This window comes from Phyllobates terribilis, unplaced genomic scaffold, assembly GCF_046119375.1.
Source record: "Phyllobates terribilis strain yellow unplaced genomic scaffold, ASM4611937v1 Scaffold_2__4_contigs__length_985480577, whole genome shotgun sequence".
Lineage (NCBI taxonomy): Eukaryota > Metazoa > Chordata > Amphibia > Anura > Dendrobatidae > Phyllobates > Phyllobates terribilis.
The window spans coordinates 530,370,823-530,389,922 of record NW_027362762.1 but is presented as its reverse complement, the minus strand read 5'-3'; the positions used below and the strand labels follow the sequence as shown (position 1 = coordinate 530,389,922).

The 19,100-nt window shown below is 44.6% G+C and overlaps 1 protein-coding gene across 4 annotated transcripts in view; it reads left to right on the top strand.

The window, feature by feature from the left end:
* The window catches only part of TANGO6 (transport and golgi organization 6 homolog), an 84,937-nt gene that overhangs the window by 47,422 nt on the left and 18,415 nt on the right, over nucleotides 1-19,100 (top strand). For all 4 annotated transcript variants that reach the window (XM_073666074.1, XM_073666064.1, XM_073666070.1 and 1 more), the window contains 3 exons: nucleotides 1,083-1,436; nucleotides 1,518-1,575; nucleotides 17,312-17,464. In XM_073666074.1, coding sequence (XP_073522175.1) covers nucleotides 1,083-1,436; nucleotides 1,518-1,575; nucleotides 17,312-17,464 — 565 coding nt within the window. The remainder of the gene's footprint in view (nucleotides 1-1,082; nucleotides 1,437-1,517; nucleotides 1,576-17,311; nucleotides 17,465-19,100) is intronic.

The following is a 19,100-nucleotide window of genomic DNA, read 5'->3' as shown; positions in this document are numbered from 1 at the left end:
CTAAATAAGTTCCTTAAGGGGTCTAGTTTTCCAAAATGGGGTAATTTGTGGGCGGTTCCACTGTTTAGGCACATCAGGGGCTCTCCAAATGCGACATGGCGTCCGCTCTCAATTCCAGCAAGTTTTGCATTGAAAACGTCAAACGGTGCTCCTTCCTTTCCGAGCCCTGCCGTGCGCCCAAACAGTGGCAATGGGGTATCAGCGTACTCAGGAGAAATTGCACAACAACTTTTGGGATCTAATTTATCCAGTTACCTTTGTGAAAATAAAAAAATTGTGGTCCAAAGTAAAATTTTAGTGAAAAAAAAGTTAAATGTTCATTTTTTAATTTCACTTTCGATTAATTGTTGTGAAGCCCGTGAAAGGTTAATAAACTTCTTGAATGTGATTTTGATCACCTTTAGGGGTACAGTTTTTAGAATGGTGTCACTTTTGGGTATTTTCTGTCATACTCAAAGTGACTTCAAATGTGTGTCCCTTAAAAAAATGGTTTTGTAAATTTTGTTGTAAAAAAATGAGAAGTTTCTAACTTCCTAACAAAAAAAAAATTTTTGTTTCAAAATTGTGCTGATGTAAAGTAGACATGTGGGAAATTTATTTATTAAGTATTTTGTGTGACATATCTCTCTCATTTAAGGGCATAAAAATTTAAATTTTGAAAATAGTGAAATGTTCAAAATTTTCACCAAATTTTCAATTTTTTCACAAATAAATGCAAGTGATATCGAATAAATTTTACCACTATCATGAAGTACAATATGTCACGAAGAACAATCCGTGGGATCCGTTGAAGCGTTCCAGAGTAATTACCTCATAAAGTGACAGTGGTCAGAATTGTAAAAATTGGCCCGGTCATTAACGTGCAAACCACCTTCGGGAGGGGGGGGGGGGGGGTAAAGGGGTTAAAGAAAAACTCCAAACTGAATACAGTATGTGTAGTACAGAATTTGAGGGTGCGGTGCATCACACGGGGAACACAAAGAGCACATCCCTATGTCATGCTCCATCCGATCATGAATATACTTCATGTCCTCCTAATACTTGTGTTATTCTGACTTATCGTCTGCATATTTCCCACACAGTTGAGTTCAACGGAATTTGGGCATTTGAAGAGGTTAATTCCAGTGCTGGAGAAAGTAATGGAGGGCTATCCAGAGCCTGTTATTCAGGAGCTTGCTAGTGACCTGCGAGTGACAATTGCCACACATTGTGCTGTTCCCCTATCAAACAGAACAAGTAATGACTGTGACACTGGGGAAAAGGACACAAAACAACCAAGACCAAAAAGAGATTCTGACCTACAGAACATTCAGGAGATTCTAAGCTCAGCCAAAGACTCTGATGTTCCCACCAGGGCAGCAGCCCTGCGCTCCCTAACTCGTCTCCTCGAGCAAAGGCATCCACAAGTGGTAGAACTGAGAGAGCCAGTGATGCAGGTAAGCTGGTAGCCATGTCTTATTAACCACTAGATGGCGCTGTAATAAGATTCCACTAATACATTTTTCAATTTTTTTCAGCTCTTTGTGGAGAATTTAGAGCAAGAAGACCCCTTTGTGTATCTATCAGCTATACAAGGTAAACTATCGCACAGACATGCTCTTCAGAAGGCAGATACTGAAATTCTTTAATCTATCATGTGATTACTAATAATACTTAGTAATATGTCATCTTTGAGCAAATAGCCCCAGTTCATGGTGCATATGTTAAATTATGTGCTAAGTGATCAGAATTTCTCTGTATTCAGGGCTAACTGCGTAGATCATGGCATTGATTCCTGCTCAACCTTTCGCGTTTGACGTTTGAGACTATCCACAACCGCTAAGTGTAAGGGTAACTTCAGCAGACATTATCTGTATGGAAGTGACCTGCAATACAAAGTTGAAATTTGCAGACAATCAAAGTATTTGGCACCTAATGAGTTAACTTTTTTTTTTTTTTTTTTTTAGTCAAAGTGGGTGTTATCATATAGTTTTTACTGGGGGCTTGTACTACTTCTCCCAGTATGATTCTTACCAACCATAAGCAGGCAGCAATACACTACAGAGACAACATGCCCCATCATAGCTTAGAGGATGGGGGAGGCAGTGACTTCCCTTTCCCCCTGTTCTGTTAAATTTGCTGTCTTAGTTTTAATTTGCACCAGAGAGAGGAGAGACGGGCACTGCACCACATTCCTGGGGTTAGGGGCCATCTTGAAAACATGAGCTACAGACTGCATTGGGCAAGTGCTGCGGAACATCATAATACACACCTCAACACCTGCAGAACCTCATAATACACACCTCAGCTGCTGTACACCCTAATAATATACCTCAACTGCTGCAGGGCCTCATAATATCCTGTAACCAAGAGTTTACAACAAAATGATGCTCATATACCCCAGTCCATCAGTGCACTCTGCACTGTTCTGTTCCCGTTATTTTATTTCTGCCAATCACTTTTGTGCAGAACACTGACTAGACTTTCCACCAATGTTACAATTTTGAACTTTTCATCTGTAGTTCATAGCTCCACAATTCTGTGCTGCTTCATGTATGGTGAGGACTGGCAGATAGACCTGTGGTCATGTGGCCCTGATGACTTCATCACAGATTTTCCTGCACTTCTACCTATGGAGACTGCACAGATAATGTAGTTTATGTGCTCAAGATGGCCCCTGACCCAGGAGAGTGGTACAGGCTACCCTCTCCCAACTCTGGTGCAGACCTACAAGCAGACAGGAAATTTACAAGAAGAACCGGGGGGAAGGGTAAGTTGTTGCCCCCACCCAATCCTCTAAGCTATGGTGGGTGTGTTCTTTCTCCAGTGTGTTGCAGCCTGCTAATGATTGGTCAGCATCATACTGTGAGAAGTACACACCCACAGTTAAAATTGTCAATCACCCACTTGAATTTAAAAAGATAACTCATTAGGTGCCAAATACTTGGATTGCTAATATCTTTGCAACAGAGAGGTAAAATAAAAAAACAATTGGGGTGGGAAGAACGTCCAGGACATAGCAAGTGATTATTTCACAATGAACCGACCCCACTCTCAGTTTTACATTATGTACAATCTGAGTTAATGCTTTCTGTGCAAGTGGTGCTGACTCTGAGTCGATGGCGAAGATGGAAATAGGCTTAGCTAAAGTACAGCAAGCAAGACCATGAGTTTTCACAAACTCTGCATCAACCATGCTGACTCCAGCTCCACTGTCAGCGAACACAAAAATTTTCTCGGTTTTGCTCTCCAGCATCACCTCTGCTCTCAGGACAATCCAGGAATTGCAGGTTGGCGATAAATAAACCCCTTGCTTATCCAACTCCAGACTACCAAGGGTTAATTGAGTTTCCTTTTGCTTAGGAATCGAAGCACAGACCCCAATAAAATGTCCATATTTTCCACACAAAAAATACGCCTTTTTTCTTGCGAATTTCCAGGGAAATGTATGATGCAGAGGCACCCCCTAACTGCATAGGTTCCTTCGCCTCCCCAGTACTGGTTCACCGCCAGACCGTTCCCCTGGCAGAGGTACATAACCTCGACAAGAAGGCCTCGGAGAATGTGGTCTCACCCGCCTATCCCGAAGGCTTCTATCAATACGTATAGCCAACGACATGGCAGCCTCCAAAGACTCAGGGGTTTCATATACTGCCAAAGATCTTTCAACCTTTCAGTAAGGCTCTCACAAAATTGGCTTCTAAGGTCTGAGTCATTCAATTTAGAATCCTTTGCCCATCTACGGAATTCAAAACTGTACGTCTCCACTGACCGATTCCCCTGCTGAAGGCGACATAGCCTAGACTTAGCCAAGGCGACTCGGTCAGGGTCATCATAGATGAGGGCCAGGGCCCCAAAAAACCCCTCCACAGATTGGAGACAAACCGAATCCTGCGGTAAAGAAAAAGCCCAGGACTGTGGATCTTCCTGCAGCAGTGAGATCATAATTCCCACTTATTGCTCCTCACTTCCGAAGGAGTAAGGACGAAGTTTAAAGTACAGTTTGCAGGCCTCCTTGAACACAAAAAAATTGTCCCTACCTCCTGAAAACCTGTCCAGGAGAACAACCTTGGGTTCAGTCTGGACAGGCATACCTGCAGAGACCCTCACATTAGCGACCTGTAGCCGCTGATACTTTTGCTGAACCATACAGCGTAGGTCATTCACCTCCAGAGACAGACCGCGCAGCCGCTTTGCCTTCTCTGCAACTGAACCCATACAAAGGGAGAAAGGAAAAAAAACACACAAATAAACCCAAATGTCGTTTTTTTTTTCTCTAAATGTGCACGGCCAGTGATAATGTCACTCAAGGTGTGGGAAATACTAAGTGCAACACGAAGGGAAGAGGGGAAGGGAGCCCAGACACTAGGGAAAGGGGGAGTTGAGACCTCCTAGCCTGATCTGATATCACCCTGTCTCCCCTATCGTCCTTATATTGGTTCCTCACCAATCGCCGCACAGGAACCTAAACCCTGTATTTCCCTAGAGCTTGGCCCTTGTTAAGGAAGGGGGGGATGAGCACTAGTCAGTGCCCACTAACAACTAAAGACAACAAGGGAGACGAACACAGGGGAAAGTAACTTAGCTTGAGCCGACTTCAGCGAGATTACACCACATGTCCTCCTAACACCAGAGAGGAAGTAAGCTGACTGCAATAGCTCCAAGCCTTCACAAGGGAAAATGTAAATATCACCGGCCCCTCCCTGTAGCAAACAGAAAGTATTTTTTGTATGTTTGTGATCTCAAGCTGAAGTGCACTTAGGTTATGCAGCAGGACAATGATCCAAAACACACCAGGAAGTCCACTTCTAAATGGCTTAAAAAAAACAAAATTAAGACTTTGGAGTGACCTAGTCAAAGTCCTGACCTTAATCCGATTGAGATGCTGTGGCATGATCTTAAAAGGGCTGTTTATGCTCGAAAACCCTCCAATGTGGCTGAATTACAACAATTTTGCAAAGATGAGTGGGCCAAAATTCCTCCAGAGCATTGTAAAAGACTCATTTCCATTTATCGCAAACGCTTGATTGCAGTTGTTGCTGCTAATGGGGGCCCAACCAGTTATTAGGTTTAGGGGGCAAAGAAGTTTGGATTTATTTTTCCCATAATAATAAAGACCTACATTTAAAAACTTACATTTTGTTACATTACTTGTGACATCTTCGTCTAATATTTAAATGTGTTTTGTAATCCGAAACATTTAAGTATGACAAACATGCAAAAGAATAAGAAATCAGGAATGGAGCAAACACTTTTTCACACCACTTATACACTGCTCGAAAAATAAAGGGAGCACTTAAACAATACAATGTAAGTCTAAGTCAGTCACACTTCTGTGAAATCAACTTGTCCAGTTATGAATCAGCCCTGATTGTAATTAATTTCTCCTGCTGTTGTGCAAATAGAACAGACAACAGGTAGAAATGATAGGCAATTAGCAAGACATCCTATAAAGGAGTGTTTCTTCATGTTTTGACCACAGACAATTTCTCTGTTCTCATCCTTTTTGGCTGTTGTTTTGGTCATTTTTGCATTTTGTCATTACTCTCACCCCTAGACCCCTAGAGGTACAGTAGCATGAGGCGGTGTTTACAATCCACAGAAGTTGCTCAGGTAGTGCAGCTCATCCAGGATGGGACATCAATGACAGCTGTGGCAAGAAGGGTAGCTTTGTCTGTCAGCACACTGTCAAGAGCGTAGAGAAGATACCACTAGACGTGTAGGGGCTGTAGGAGGGCAACAACCCAGCAGCAGCACCGCTACCTCCTCCTTTGTGCAAGGAGGAACAAAAGGAGCAGTGCCATAGCCTTGTAAAATGACCTCCGGCAGGCCACTAACATCCACTAACATCCATTTGTCTGCCCAAACTGTCTGAAACAGACTCCATGAGGGTGGTATGAGGGCCCGACGTCCACAAGTGGGTGTTGTCCTTACAACCCAACACCGTTCAGTACAATTGGCATTTGCTAGGGAACACCAAGATTGGCAGATTCGACATTGGTGCCCTGTGCTCTTCACGGATGAGAGCAGGTCCACACTGAGCACATGTGACAGACGTGACCGAACCTGGAGAAGATGTGGAGAACCTTCTGCTGTCTGCAACATCCTCCAGCATGACTGGTTTGGCAGTGGGTCAGTAATGGTGAGGGGAGGCATTTCTTTGGAGGGCCACACAGCCCTCCATGTGCTAGCCAGAGGTACCCTGACTGCCATTAGGTACCGGGATGAGATCCTCAGACTTATTGTGAGATCATACGCAATAGGCCCTGGGTTCCTTCTGATGCATGACAATGCTAGGCCTCATGTGGCTGAAGTGTGTCAGCAGTTCCTGCATGATGAAGGCATTGATGTTTTCCCCAGACCTGAAACCAATCGAGCACATCTATGACATTATGTCTTGTTCCATCCACCAAGCCATGTTGCACCACAGACTGTCCAGGTTGACAGATGTTGACTGATGCTTTAATCCAGGTCTGGAAGGAGATCCCTCAGGAGAACATCCGCCCCCTCATCAGGAGCATGTTCAGACATTCTAGGGAGGTCATACAGGCACGTGGAGGCACACACTACTGAGCATCATTTCCTTGTCTTGAGGCATTTCCACTGAAGTTGGATCAGCCTGTAATTTGATTTTCCACTTTGATTTTGAGTATCATTCCAAATCCAGACCTCCATGGGATATTAAGTTTGATTTACATTGATCATTTTTATGTTTTATTGTTCTCAACACATTCCACTATGTAATGAATAAAGATTTCCAACTGGAATATTTCTTTCAGTGATATGTAGGATGTGGTATTTTAGTATTACATATATACAGTACAGACCCAAAAGTTTGGACACACCTTCTCATTTAAAGATTTTTCTGTATTTTCATGACTATGAAAATTGTACATTCACACTGAAGGCATCAAAACTATGAATTAACACATGTGGAATTATATACAGTAGTTAACAAAAAAGTGTGAAACAACTGAAAATATGTCTTATATTCTAGGTACTTCAAAGTAGCCACTTTTTGCTTTGATGACGACTGCTTTGCACACTCTTGGCATTCTCTTGATGAGCTTCAAGAGGTAGTCGCCGGAAATGGTCTTCCAACAATCTTGAAGGAGTTCCCAGAGATGCTTAGCACTTGTTGGCCCTTTTGCCTTCACTCTGCGGTCCAGCTCACCCCAAACCATCTCGATTGGGTTCAGGTCTGGTGACTGTGGAGGCCAGGTCATCTGGCGTAGCACCCCATAACTCTCCTTCTTGGTCAAATAGCCCTTACACAGCCTGGAGGTGTGTTTGGGGTCATTGTCCTGTTGAAAAATAAATGATGGTCCAACTAAACGCAAACTGAATGGAGCAGCATGCTGCTGCAAGATGCTGTGGTAGCCATGCTGGTTCAGTATGCCTTCAATTTTGAATAAATCCCCAACAATGTCACCAGCAAAGCACCCCCACACCATCACACCTCCTCCTCCATGCTTCACGGTGGGAACCAGGCATGTAGAGTCCATCCGTTCACCTTTTCTGCGTCACACAAAGACACGGTGGTTGGAACCAAAGATCTCAAATTTGGACTCATCAGACCAAAGCACAGATTTCCACTGGTCTAATGTCCATTTCTTGTGTTCTTTAGCCCAAACTTGTCTCTTTTGCTTGTTCCTGTCCTTTGCAGTGGTTTCCTAGCTGCTATTTTACCATGAAGGCATGCTGCACAAAGTCTCCTCTTAACAGTTGTTGAAGAGATGTGTCTGCTGCTAGAACTCTGTGTGGCATTGACCTGGTCTCTAATCTGAGCTGCTGTTAACCTGCGATTTCTGAGGCTGGTGACTCGGATAAACTTATCCTCAGAAGCAGAGGTGACTCTTGGTCTTCCTTTCCTGGGGCAGTCCTCATGTGAGGCCAGTTTCTTTGTAGCACTTGATGTTTTTTGCAACTGCACTTGGGGACACTTTCAAAGTTTGCCCAATTTTTCGCACTGACTGACCTTCATTTCTTAAAGTAATGATGGCCACTCATTTTTCTTTACTTAGCTGCTTTTTTCTTGCTATAATACAAATTCTAACAGTCTATTCAGTAGGACTATCAGCTGTGTATCCACCAGACTTCTGCACAACACAACTGATGGTCCCAACCCCATTTATAAGGCAAGAAATCCCACTTATTAAACCTGACAGGGCACACCTGTGAAGTGAAAACCATTTCCGGTGACTACCTCTTGAAGCTCATCAAGAGAATGCCAAGAGTGTGCAAAGCAGTCATCAAAGCAAAAGGTGGCTACTTTGAAGAACCTAGAATACAAGACATATTTTCAGTTGTTTCACACTTTTTTGTTAAGTATATAATTCCACATGTGTTAATTCATAGTTTTGATGCCTTCAGTGTGAATGTACAATTTTCATAGTCATGAAAATACAGAAAAATCTTTAAATGAGAAGGTGTGTCCAAACTTTTGGTCTGTACTATATATATATATATATATATATATATATATATATATATATATATATATATATATATATATATATATATATATATAGTGGTAAGACCACCCAATCGGCTGCTTTCAGAAGTAGACTGAGGAGACGGTTTCCACTGCAGGTTTATTGTAGCGGCATAAAGCACTGCAGGTTCAGCAAAATAAACACGGCCTTTCTGGCATAATGGCAAAACAAAAGATAAATGATAGCACAGTCGATATGTGTGTGGAGTTCGCTTGCACAAGTTATAGCACACCCTTCAGCTCCTCCTGAGCTGAAGTTCCACAGTCCGGAGACTTGCCTCTCCAGACACACAACCACAGAAAAAAAAATAGTGACTGAGCATTTAACCTTGCTCAGCCACACTCGAGGTGGAGGTAGGGTGAATGACTTCCTTCCCATCTCTGTCATTCACACAAAACCACTCTCTTTGGGTGATTTAACCCCCCCAACATATAACATGCTGGAGGAAAGTTGTAGGTTCAGTTCGCTAAGGCTAGCTGCCGTGGCGAAACATACCTCCCATCACATATAACACCAGTGACACTGTCAAATTTCCCAGCCCCTCTGCCCAAAGCCGGGGGTTTGGGCTCCTTCAGACACTAGACAGGGAATTCTAGAGAGGGCATCAGCGTTTCCATGTAACTTCCCGGGCCTATGCTCCACTTGAAAACTAAAGTCCTGGAGACCCAAGAACCACCTAGTTACCCAGGTCGTTCTTACCCTTCTTTTCCCTCAACCATCTCAAAGGTGCTTGGTCAGACACCTGTTTAAACTTCCGGCCTTGTAGGTAATATCTCAGTGTTTCTACGACCCATTTTATGGCTAAGCACTTTTTTTCTACTATAGCGTAGTTCTTCTTGCATGTAGAGAGCTTCCGGCTCAGATATAAATGGGGAAGAACATCCCATTCTCTCTCTTGAGGGAGCACGGCTCCTAGGCCAACTTCTGAAGCATCTGTCTGGACCACAAATTCCTTTTCAAAGTCTGATGCGCGCAGGACCGGCTGCTTGCACAGTTCCAGCTTCAGCTGTTGGAACGCCGTCTCCATTTTATCCGTCCATTTCACCGTCGTTGATTTGATGCCTTTGAGGAGATCCGTAAGTGGCACGGCCATCATGGCAAAGTTTAGGATAAACCCCCGGTAATACCCCACAATTCCCAGAAACGCTCTCACTTGCTTCTTGGAGAGTGGTTGCGGCCAGTTCTGGATTGCCTCGACTTTATTGACTTGAGGCTTAATTTCGCCTCTCCTGATGACATAGCCCAAGTACTTGGCCTCCTCCTTTCCAACGGCACATTTTTTCAGATTTATATATAAACCCTGCCTTCCTCAGACCATCCAAAATCGCCTTCGGCAGATGACTTGCCCAGTTTGGGCTAAAGACCACAATGTCGTCAAGGTAGACTGCGGCATACTTCTTATGTGGGGTGTGACAGTCACTGGTATGATATATGAGGAGAGGTATGTGTCACGCAGATTGCTAACCTGTGTGAACTGAAAACAATAAACTTTCTGCCAGCATGTTAAATTCTGGGGGTTAACTCTTTTAAAGGGTATGATTTTATGGGAATGACATAGAGATGGGAGGGAAGTCATTCCCCATACCTCCACCTCAGGGTGTGGCTGAGCAAGGTGTCAATGTTCAGTCCTGTTTTTTCCTGTGTTGTGGTTTGGAGAGGCAAGGTCTCCAGATTGGGAGAGCTTCAGCTCAGGGCAGGGCTGAAGGCTGGGACAACAACCTGTGTGGCCCAATCCCATACTCATATGGACTCTGCTATCATTTATACTTTTATTTTGCCAGAAAGGCTGTGTTTATTTTGCTGGAGTGCAGGGCTTTATGCCGTTTAATAAAGCCTGCAGAGAGAACCCGGGTTCCTGAATCTACTTCCGGAAGCGGCCGAGCGAGTCGTCTTGCCACAGTCTGCGGAGAATGCGGGCAAGATTCCAGGAACACTTGTACCTGCCACAGAGACTGGTGGATGTCCTGGGAGAAGTCCGGCAGCCAGCCGGAGAAGTCCGGCAGCCAGCCGGAGAAGTCTGGCAGCCAGCCGGAGAAGTGAGAAGTCCGGCAGCATGGAGGAGCTCATTAAGCACCTGGTGCAGAGCCAACAACAGATGCACCAGCTGCACTTGCAGAGCCAGCAGCAGCACCAGGAGACGACCAACTGTTGCTTCAACAGATCTAGTTGCATCAAAAGGCGCAGCAGCACCAGCAACAGCAGATACAGCTTCTGATGGATGCCTCTCAGGGCAGCGCACCCATCCCACCTCCGGGGCCGACTGATTACTCCCACGTCAGGAAGGCGGTAAAACGGGCAAGTAGAAGATTACCCCCGGGGATGATGTAGAAGCATTTCTGACAGTCTTTGAGAGGGTGGCTGATCAGGAGAGACTTCCATCAGAACAGTGGGCAGAGGTTCTGGCGCCATATTTGTCTGGTGAATCCCAAAAGGCATATTATGACTTGGCACTGCAAGATGCCAAGGAATACGCCAAGCTAAAGGCAGAGATCTTAGCACGCCTGGGAGTGAATATGAGAGCCCAACGAGTCCACCACTGGGCTTGGACTGTTGGATTCAGGGAGTTTAGTGACCCTAATCAGTGCCAACCTTCCCCACCAGCTGATCTCTGCCAAGACTGTGGGCGTTCACTGCATACATGGGCACCCCAAGGACTACCCTGTGGCCAGAGTGACAGTGGGAACAGACTGTGGTGCCCAATCCCACGAGACTGGGACAGTTAAGGACCTGATACATCCCGTCATATTGGGGCACTATTTCCCATTGTTCTGGGACTTATGGGGGAAAGGAACCGGACTGTGTCGCGTGGACAAAATCCATGTCCCCAGGGAAATACCCCCGTCGACATCTGAAGAGGATGAGTTCCCATTGTGTGTCCTTGCCGGGGACAAGGATGAGACTGTGACCGAGGCGGCCGACCTCCCTGAATTAGAGGTGACTGGAGAGAACTTTGGGTCTGCTCAAGTTTGGGACTTGATCTTGAAGGGGGCATGGGACAATGTTACTGTCTGTAATGGGTTTGCTCAAGAGCCGGGGGCAGACACCAGGTACCCACACTTCGCTGTTCTGGGGGAGTTATTGAATCGGGTGACCAAACCAAAGGATGATGAGATAGTGGAGCAGCTATTAGTTCCAGGGCCACACCAACAGAGGGTATTAGATATGACCCATTCACATGTTCTGGAGGGACACCTGGGGGTCGAGAAGACTCAGGAGAGGATATTGAGGAGGTTTTATTGGCCAGGGTGTTACTGGGAGATCCTGAATTATTGTAGGTCCTGCCCCACCTGCCAGATAACCGCCCCCTCTTCCCACTTCCGTAGTCCTTTAATCCCCCTACCTGTGATAGAAATCCCCTTTAAAAGGATTGCCATGGACTTAGTGGGGCCCTTAGTCAAATCGGCCCGGGGCCACCAATACATCCTGGTGGTCATGGACTATGCGACCCGGTACCCGGAAGCGGTACCACTGAGGAACTCGTTGAGTAGGAGCATAGCCTGAGAACTTGTCCATATATTTGCCAGGACCGGACTGCCGAAGGAGATACTAACGGAACAAGGAACCCCGTTCATGAGCAAGGTAATGAAGGAGCTGTGTAAAGTCCTTCAGATTACCCAGCTGCGAACCTCCGTTTACCATCCACAGACCGACGGCCTGGTGGAGCGCTTTAATAAAACCTTAAAAGCAATGCTCAAAAAGGTCGTAGAGAAGGACTGTCATGACTGGGACTACCTGCTACCATCCCTGCTCTTCTCGGTAAGAGAGGTCCCACAAGTCTCTACAGGTTTCTCCCCGTTTGAGCTACTGTATGGATGAAATCCGCGAGGTCTCCTGGATATTGCCAAGGAAACCTGGGAAGCCGAGGTTACGCCCCACCGGAGTATCATAGAACATGTCACCCAGATGCAGGAGAGAATGGCGAAAGTTATGCCAATAGTGAAGACTCATCTCCTCCAGGCACAAGAGGCCCAGACAAGGGTCTATAACTGGTCAGCGAGGCTGAGACAGTTCCAGCCTGGGGATTGCGTTCTGGTGCTTATTCCCACCTTCGAGAGCATGTTCCTGGCCAAGTGGCAAGGCCCCTATGAGGTGGTCGAGAAACTCAGCGAAGTGAACTACAAAGTTCAGCAGGCTGGCTGAAGAAAGCTTCACCTAGTGTACCATGTGAACTTGCTCAAGCCATGGCGAGATTGGGAAATGGGGGCTTCTTGTTTGGGAGCCAGTCCGAAAGCCAAAGTCGAGGAGGTCACGATAGCGGAGACAATATCGCAGGCACAGAAGCGGCAATGTAGATAGCTGCTGCAATGGAACCGTGACCTGTTCTCGGAGTTGCCGGGCATACACAGGTGGTCAAGCATGACGTGCTGACGGAAGCGCATGTTAGGGTAAACCTCAAACCCTATAGGATTCCTGAAGCTTGCCATGAGGTAATCTCAGCCGAGGTGAAGAGGATGATGGACCTCGGCGTGATAGAGGAATCAAAGAGCGGATGGTCGAGCCCCATCGTTCTCGTGCTGAAGCCCGACAGGGAGTGGAGATTTTGTAACGACTACTGCAGGCTGAATGAGGTATCCAAGTGTGACGCATACTCGATGCCCCGCGTCGATGAACTCATCAAGAGGTTTGGACCTGCGAGATATATTACCACCCTCGACTTGACGAAGGGCTACTGACAGATCCCCATGTCCCAGGGGGCCAAGAAGAAAACCGCTTTCTCAACACCTAATGAGTGCTTCCAGTAAACTCGAATGCCTTTCGGACTACAGGGGGCACCAGCCACCTACCAGAGGGCCATGGATCGGTCCTCGGCCCACATAAGAAATATGCCGCAGCCTACCTTGAGGACATTGTCGTCTTTAGCCCAGACTGGGCTAGTCATCTGCCAAAGGTACAGGTGATCCTGGATGCTCTAGGGAAGGCAGGAATTACGATAAATCTGAGAAAATGTGCCATTGGGAAGGAGGAGGCCAAGTACTTTGGATACATCGTCGGGAGAGGCGAAATTAAGCCACAGGTCAATAAGATTGAGGCAATTCCGAACTGGCCGCAACCGCTCTCCAAGAAGCAGGTGAGAATGTTTCTTGAAATCGTGGGATATTACCGGCGGTTTATCCCAAATTTTGCTGTGATTGCCGCAACACTGACGGACCTTTTGAAAAGCACAAAATCAACGATGGCGAAATGGACGGTTGAAACTGAGATGGCGTTCCATGTCTATCAGTTTAATTAAACACAGCTGGACTCATTAGAGTCCAGCTGTGTTTAATTAAACTGATAGGACTTGATTTGGAAAGGCACACACCTGTCTATATAAGACCTCACAGATCACAGTGCATGTCAGACCAAATGAGAATCATGAGCTCAAAGGAACTGCCTTAGATGCTCTGAGACAGATTTGTGGCAAGGCACAGATCTGGCCAAGGTTACAAAAGAATTTCTGCATTACTCAAGGTTCCTAAGAGCACAGTGGCCTCCATAATCCTTAAATGCAAGAAGTTTGGGACCACCAGAAGTCTTTCTAGACCTGGCCATCCAGCCAAACAGAGCAATCTTGGGAGAAGAGCCTTGGTGAGAGAGGTAAAGAAGAACCCCAAGATCACTGTGGCTGAGCTCCAGAGATGCAGTAGGGAGATGGGAGAAAGTTCCACAAAGTCAACTATCACTGCAGCCCTCCACCAGTCGGACCTTTATGGCAGAGTGGCCCGACAGAAGCCTCTCCTCAGTGCAAGACATATGAAAGCTCGCATAGAGTTTGCTCAAAAACACATGAAGGCCTCCCAGACTATGAGAAATAAGATTCTCTGGTCTGATGAGATGAAGATAGAACTTTTTGGTGATAATTCTAAGCGGTATATGTGGAGAAAACCAGGCACTGCTTATCACCTGCCCAATACAATCCCAACAGTGAAACATGGTGTTGGCAGCATCATACTATGGGGGTGTTTTTCAGCTGCAGGGACAGGATGACTGGTTGCAATTGAAGGAAACATAAATGCGGCCAAGTACAGAGATATCCTGGATGAAAACCTCTTTCAGAGTGCTCTGGACCTCAGAATTGGCCGAAGGTTCACCTTCCAACAAGACAATGAGCATAAGCACACCTAAAATAACAAAGGAGTGATTTCAGAACAACTCTGTGACCATTCTTGACTGGCCCCACCAGAGCCCTGACCTAAACTCAATTGAGCATCTCTGGAGAGACCTGAAAATGGCTGTCCACCAATGTTCACCATCCAACCTGACGGAACTGGAGAGGATCTGCAAGGATGAATGGCAGAGGATCCCCAAATCCAGGTGTGAAAAACTTGTTGCATCATTCCCAAGAAGACTCATGGCTGTACTAGCTTAAAAGAGTGCTTCTACTCAATACTGAGCAAAAGGTCTGTATACTTATGACCATGTGACATTTCAGTTTTTCTTTTTTAATAAATTTGCAAAAATTTCTACATTTCTGTTTTTTTTCAGTCAACATGGGGTGCACAGTGTACTTTAATGAGAAAAAAATGGCCTTTTTAGAATTTACCAAATGGCTGCAATGAAACAAAGAGTGAAAAATTTAAAGGGGTCTGAATACTTTCTGTACCCACTGTATGCTGGGGGTTATCTCTCTTAAAGGGTGTGATTTTATGGGAACGGCAAAACAAAAGATAAACTATAGCACAGTCCTTATGTGTGTGGGGTTCGCCTGCGCAAGTTATAGCACACCCTTCAGCTCCCCCTGAGCTGAAGTTCCACAGTCTGGAGACTTGCCTCTCCAGACACACAACCACAGAAAAAAAATGGTGACTGAGCATTTAACCTTGCTCAGCCACACCCTGAGATGGAGGTATGGGGAATGACTTCCCTCCCATCTCTATGCCATTCACACAAAACCATTCCCTTTGGGTGATTTAACCCCCCACAACATATAACATGCTTGGGGAAAGTTGTATGTTCAGCTCGCTAAGGCTAGCAGCTCATACCTCCCCTCACATATAACACCAGTTACTCTGTCATTATATATACATATATGAACAGTACAGACCAAAAGTTTGGACACACCTCATTTAAAGATTTTTCTGTATTTTCATGACTATGAAAATTGTACATTCACACTGAAGGCATCAAAACTATGAATTAACACATGTGGAATTTTATACTTAACAAAAATTGTGAAGCAACTGAAAATATGTCTTATATTCTAGGTTCTTCAAAGTAGCCACCTTTTGGTTTGATGACTGCTTTGCACACTCTTGGTATTCTCTTGGTGAGCTTCAAGAGGTAGTCACCAGAAATGGTCTTCCAACAATCTTGAAGGAGTTCCCAGAGATGCTTAGCACTTGTTGGCCCTTTTGCCTTCACTCTGCGGTCCAGCTCACCCCAAACCATCTTGATTGGGTTCAGGTCTGGTGACTGTGGAGGCCAGGTTATCTGGCGTAGCACCCAATCACTCTCCTTCTTGGTCAAATAGCCCTTACACAGCCTGGAGGTGTGTCTGGAGTCATTGTCCTGTTGAAACATAAATGATGGTCCAACTAAACGCAAACCGGATGGAATAGCATGCCGCTGCAAGACGCTGTGGTAGCCATGCTGGTTGAGTATGGCTTCAATTTTGAATAAATCCTCAACAGTGTCACCAGCAAAGCACCCCCACACCATCACACCTCCTCCTCCATGCTTCACGGTGGGAACCAGGCATGTAGAGTCCATCCGTTCAACTTTTCTGCGTCACACAAAGACACGGTGGTTGGAACCAAAGATCTCAAATTTGGACTCATCAGACCAAAGCACAGATTTCCACTGGTCTAATGTCCATTCCTTGTGTTCTTTAGCCCAAACAAGTCTCTTCTGCTTGTTGCCTGTCCTTAGCAGTGGTTGCCTAGCAGCTATTTTACCATGAAGGCCTGCTGCACAAAGTCTCCTCTTAACAGTTGTTGAAGAGATGTGTCTGCTGCTAGAACTCTGTGTGGCATTGACCTGGTCTCTAATCTGAGCTGCTGTTAACCTGCGATTTCTGAGGCTGGTGACTCGAATAAACTTATCCTCAGAAGCAGAGGTGACTCTTGGTCTTCCTTTCCTGGGGCGGTCCTTATGTGAGCCAGTTTCTTTGTAGCGCTTGATGGTTTTTGCAACTGCACTTGGGGACACTTTCAAAGTTTGCCCAATTTTTCGCACTGACTGACCTTCATTTCTTAAAGTAATGATGGCCACTCATTTTTCTTTACTTAGCTGCTTTTTTCTTGCCATAATACAAATTCTAACAGTCTATTCAGTAGGACTATCAGCTGTGTATCCACTAGACTTCTGCACAACACAACTGATGGTCCCAACCCCATTTATAAGGGAAGAAATCCCACTTATTAAACCTGACAGGGCACACCTGTGAAGTGAAAACCATTTCCGGTGACTACCTCTTGAAGCTCATCAAGAGAATGCCAAGAGTGTGCAAAGCAGTCATCAAAGCAAAAGGTGGCTACTTTGAAGAACCTAGAATACAAGACATATTTTCAGTTGTTTCACACTTTTTTGTTAAGTATATAATTCCACATGTGTTAATTCATAGTTTTGATGCCTTCAGTGTGAATGTACTATTTTCATAGTCATGAAAATACAGAAAAATCTTTAAATGAGGAGGTGTGTCCAAACTTTTGGTCTGTACTGTATATATATATATATATATATATATATATATAAATATAATATTATGAAGTATTAAATATACATATGCTATTAATATGGCTTTTGTCATGGTCATTTAAAGAGTTATTGAGTTTTAACACCAAATTCATATTGTACTTGTTATCATTGAGCATATAACCTGCGGGCAAAATCTTACCTTCTTTACTATTTAAAACCAGGCATTGCTGTATTGTCCGGAGACATCCCTGAGCGCATCCTGCCTATCCTCCTATCACAATATGAGAGGACAGCGTCACTTAAGGGAAAGACACCATCTCCTGAGACTCGGATGAAAGTGGGAGAAGCACTGATGAGGTGCACACGGACCCTGGGTGAGTAAACTGAGCAAGTCATGCTGGCGAGTGCTGGTGCATAAATAATGTACTGTAGAAAAGTCCACCTAACTTGGGAAAAAACAATCACAAGATTCAGCCTCTAGATCTTATCATTTTTTGCATTGCTACTAAATATATTTATATGTTTCTCGTACTTAGAACACAATACAGGCATAAAGTGGCTGATAATGTGATGACACGTAGGACTGTTGAGACAAGTGCTTATGTAGTCACCTGGGCTTTGCAATGTAATGTGTACTGTATTGCCATTCATTTATTAAAAAAAAATGGAATAAATAAACATTGCTTAGGTGAACTTCACTACCTTTGATGAATAGTTACGGTGATCAACAAGAAATATCTGGATGTAATGTTTTACTGTAAGCCACAATAATGTTGAATCATAGTGTTTTCTTTTTATTGCCAGTCTGTCACTATTAGATATCTAATGTTGAAATATTATACCTGCATAGTCCAGTGTACCTTTTCCATTTATTTCTTGCTGATAGCTTCGGTCCCGTAAACTAATCATTTTATTTACTCTCTAGTATTTTAGTAGGATTTCCAATTACTGGGTCACCTTTTTATTACTGAACATAGAAAACGTGGCTATATTTCAATGTATTTCTTCTTTTTTTTTTTTAAATCAAACCGTTTTATTGAACAGAATAAAAAAGAAACCAGAACAAGTGTGAATATCAGAGAAGATTATGAATCACATAAATAAACACAACCAATGTTCTTGAATATAATTGACACTTATAATTAGAATGTCTACTCTACCCTTTTTGGTATGCAAATTACAGACAGGACAGACTAAAACCAAGGGCAATAAACGTATATATTGTCTATAGGGGAAGCCCTCGTAAAATCCGCTCTTTATAGAGGCCTGTTAGATTAAAGATCACATCCCTAGTGTTACACGCACGCCACTAGGTCCAGATAGGGAGAGACGGGTTTCATGAATTCTTTGGAATCCTGGGGGAACCGTTACTCAAAGCGCCCTTAGGCTGCAGCTTCTCTCAGGCACACGATAGATTCAATTGCTGACCTGACACATCTGTCAAGAGTCTTTTTCAACAGTTTAACAGTGGAATTTAATCTGAAGCACGGCCAGTGCAAGTCAGGGATATTACAGCAACAATCTTCATTACAGTACAGTCTGAATTTCTTGAGCAACCGGCTCCAGTAACAATACAGTAGTTTCTTCACAAGGCACAGTATAAGTCTCTTCAGTAGCATAATTCAGCATAGATTAGATCTCTTAGCAGCACACTTCTATGCATACACAACCACATGCTTTTCCTTCACAAGGACACAGTAGTACACAGCATTCTTTATCCTGCATGGAGATGGAGGGGGGGAAGGGTTTGATGAGGAACATGATCCCTGTGACACAGTTCCTTCCAGTCCTTATCTTCCTGCCCGATAATACTCTGCACTGTTAGTTCAGGGAGTTTATCTGACCTGTGTTTAGTTTCTCTCCTGAGCTGAATCCTGTTCAGTTGCCTTCTGTAAGATCCAGATAGCACACCACCTTTCTCTTCCCCACAATCCCCCTAGGGCTCTGCTAAAACACTCTCTGTCTCTTGTGACTGTGTTAACCCCTCTAGTTGCTGGATGCTTCTGAAGC